Raw genomic sequence first — 3,725 nt, 5'->3', positions numbered from 1 at the left:
TGGTATTCCAACCGGAACTCCATCAACAAACACATTGAATTAGATCCCGTGTACAAACCACTGAGAAACAAAACCGGAGTAATACCAACCACCCCAGCAAACCGAGGCATATAAATAACAAGTGGGACAGAACACTGACGCTTCGCCGGAGGTGCACTGACCATGTTACCTAGCAGGATGACAAAACGTTTGCAACCAAACCCACCAGCTTGGTGAGCAGGTCTACAAACTCGTCCACAACCCGAGCTACAAATCTTCTCTAACTTTAATCCTAAATAAATCTAGTGTCATTTGCCAGCACTTGGCCCTTATCCCTCTAAACCCTTTCTATTCGTACACCCATCCAGATGCCTTTAAAATGTTGTAATTGTACCTGCCTACACTAACTTACTCCGACAGTTCATTCCATACATGCGTCACTCTCTGTGTGAAAAAGTTGCTGTTAGGTCCCTTTTATATCTTTCCCCTCTCACCTTAAACCTATCCCCTCTCACCTTAAACCTATCCCCTCTAGTTTTGGACTCCCTCACCCTGGGGGAAAAAACCTTGTCTATTTACCCTATCCATGCCCTTCATGATTTTATAAACCTTCATAAGGTCACCCCTCGGCCTCTGAAGCTCCGGTGAAACTTTCCAACCCTGGCAACATCCTTGTAAATTTTTTTCTGAACTCTTAGTAGTTTCACAACATCCTTCCTGGAGGAGGGAGACCAGAATTGCACACAGTACTCCAAAAGTGGCCGAACCAATGTTCTGAACAGCAGCAGCAACAACACCAACTCCTATACTCAATGCACTGATCAATAAACTTTGGTTAAGCCACAGCTGGAGTTCTGTGTGCCATTCTGGTCACCACACTGTTAGAAAGATTTTGATTGCACAGGAGGGGGAGGGGGGGCGGTGCAGATGGGGGCGGGGGCATGTGGAGATGATTCACCAGAATGTTGCCTGGGCTGGAGCCTTTTGACATTGAGGAGAGGCTGGGTAAGCTTGGGTCGTTTTCTTTGGAGCAGAGAAGGCGGAGAGGGGACCTGATTGAGGGGCATGGACATGGGTTAATAGAAAATAGCTGTTTCCCTGAGTTGAAGGAGGGAGTCGATAATTTTAAGGTGAAGGGAAACAGATTTAGTGGGGAGTTGAGGAAAAAATGTTTTCACTCCAAAGGGCTGTGGGGTCTGGAATTCACTGTCTGGGAGGGTATTCATTAAGAGGTACGTGGGTGAGCACTTGAAATGTCATAGCATTCGACTTGTTATATGCCAAGTGCTGGAGAATGGGATTTGTGTAGATTGGTCAGTGCCAAATGGATGCGCTGAAAGGCCTGTTTTGTGTGACTGATTTAATGTCAGTGCCTTTTATTGTCATTTCTGGCTTCATGTTTTTATGTATTATGAAGTGTTGTAGAATACACAGAATGTTCGTTTTCCTGCCCTGTATGCACGTTTGCGTGTGTGTGTGTGTATGAGAGAGATCAAAGTGTCTGTATCATTCAGTCTTCACAATGACAGTGGTTGGTCTTGCGGGAATATAGCTCCCACCTGCTGTTGAAATCGAGAATAAAAGTCATCGAGAGCAAGGACTGTTCGACTTCACATTATTCTCCCTGCCTTGGAGTAAAACGAGTCCGTGTTGAGCTTTGGATGGCCTTCACTCTGATGCGTGTGCTCTTTTCTCTGCAGTAAGTTTGTTCCTGAGGGTTCTCAACGTGTTGGACTTGATCCCAATGCTGCTACTGAACTGGAGTCTGTGGCTTTCCTCCGCCCAGATGGGTGTGCCGTCATCAATATCCTGAACTGGTGAGAAGCTGCTGTTACAATTTAAAAACTCAATTCGTTCTCATCAGCTCATCATGTCTGCCCTGGTAAACAAAGCTCTAATTACATGAATCCTATTTTCCAGTCCTCAACCGGTAACCCTGGAGGTTTTGGCAGCACAAGTGAATATTTAAAAACGTTCTGAGTATCTGACTCAACCTCCTGACAGCCAGAGAGTTCCAGACTTCTGTTCTGAGTGAAAATATTTCTTCTCAACTCTCCTTTTAATTTAATACCTTTTATCATAAATCTATGCCCCTAGGTTATGGACCCCTCTACAAATGGAAAAACTCCCTTTCTATTCACCCTCTCTCATACTCTAGTACACCTCTTTCAGGTTCCCTCTCAATCTGCACTGTTCCAAGGAAAAGAACTCCAACCTATTCTCATCCATATGTCCTCATAGTTCTCCCTACGCAGTATCCTGGTGAATCTCCTCTGCACATTGTCAAGACCAATCACATCCTTCCTATGATGTCGTGACCGGAACTGCACACAGTACACCAGATGTGGCCTAACCAGCATTTCATACAAATATAACATCGTTACCTTGCTGTTACCTTTATTAGCTGAGATGTATGCCATGTGCCTTCATAGCCCCTTGCTCTCCCTTTGATCTTCAGTACTTTCTAGGGTCGTACTGTTTATTGTATAATCCCTTGCCTTGTTAGCCCTCTCCCAAGTGCATCACTTCACAGCTAACTATTGACTAGAAAAGTCTCATTGTTTATGTTTGAAAAATAGCTAGAACCTGCTAACTCCGTCAGGCAAAGACATTTAAAGTTCTAAAATATTATCTGTGTAAAGTTTTGAAGCTGTTCTTATGGTCTTAGTTTCATTCAACATCCAGTCACAAGAGTAAAGAGAGAATTACCTGCCTATTTTCTGCCTGCTCTTATGTAATATCAGGCTTCAATTTTGATTAAACAGCTCCTCTGCCAGTCTGTCTGCTTCTGGAATCTTTCTGCTCTGACTGCTCCTTTTAACCGCACTGCCACAGCTCCAGAGTATCCCACAGATCCACTGCTGGTCTGTCTGCTTCCTTCGTTTAGATTTACGGCCCTGTTCCTCAGTGGTAATTTAGTATCTCTTATTCCACACTCTTACAGGCAGTGTGTTCCTGGTCACTACCCCTCATTGTATTCCCCCAGTGCAGTCATGCCTAAAACTTTACAACAGTGTCTCCCAGTCCTTATACCAGCCAGGGCTGAGGATGGGAGTATACGTTTGGGTCCAATAACTAGTGCCCCTTGTGATTAGCTCAGGCTGGAGCCACTACAGAAACCTCTAGTTTTCACAGATTCAAGAGTAATTGGATAAATCTTTCTGAGGAAGCAGATGATGGGTTATTATTTTTCTAACTTTGAGACCTAGTAGTTGAGGCTGACTAAGTATTTTCAGTCCCGCATGTCAACAAATATTTTTCTTTCCCTCTTTCAGGAGCCAGAAGGATATTGATTTTGCGATCTGGGACCCTGAGCATGGCTTTATCAAAGCACATTCACCTGCAGAATCTATCCAATCTTATTTATGGAAATGGCAATAAATCGTTTTTCACAAACTGTCAAAGTCAAGTCATCCCTGATGTATAGAACCATTATGTCTACAATGCTGTTAGTTACATGAATACTGGTTAGTGTATGCTTTGGTATATTCTTCTCAGGGGATTCCCCTTCCTCAGCTTGCATCGAAGCTACATTACTCCTTTCATAATCAATAAGAAACATTGGTACTCCACTTGTGCTAACAGCAGGGGAGGCCATTCAAGTCCTCGGGTCTACCCTGCAATTGGCTAAGATTATGGCCCTGATCCTCTTCGACTAAATGTTGGTCATGGGTCTTACCAGACCATAGTGCTGCTCTCTTGTTAGAGACAACTGGTGATGGTATAACCTGAGGGTCACCACACCT

General features: G+C 44.0%; 1 protein-coding gene across 1 annotated transcript in view; it reads left to right on the top strand.

Annotated features, from left to right (window-relative positions):
* LOC125487895 (lysosomal acid glucosylceramidase-like) overlaps positions 1-3,383 on the top strand; it is a 5,565-nt gene extending 2,182 nt beyond the window's left edge. Inside the window, exons 2-3 of the mRNA XM_048620485.1 lie at positions 1,680-1,796; positions 3,255-3,383. Coding sequence (XP_048476442.1) covers positions 1,680-1,796; positions 3,255-3,360 — 223 coding nt within the window. The 3' untranslated portion in view covers positions 3,361-3,383. The remainder of the gene's footprint in view (positions 1-1,679; positions 1,797-3,254) is intronic.
* The last annotated feature ends 342 nt before the right edge of the window (positions 3,384-3,725 follow it).

This window comes from Rhincodon typus, chromosome 46 (assembly GCF_021869965.1).
Source record: "Rhincodon typus isolate 14 chromosome 46, sRhiTyp1.1, whole genome shotgun sequence".
In the NCBI taxonomy this organism is placed as follows: domain Eukaryota; kingdom Metazoa; phylum Chordata; class Chondrichthyes; order Orectolobiformes; family Rhincodontidae; genus Rhincodon; species Rhincodon typus.
Note: the sequence above shows the minus strand (reverse complement) of the source record. Positions and strands in the feature narration are given on the sequence as shown.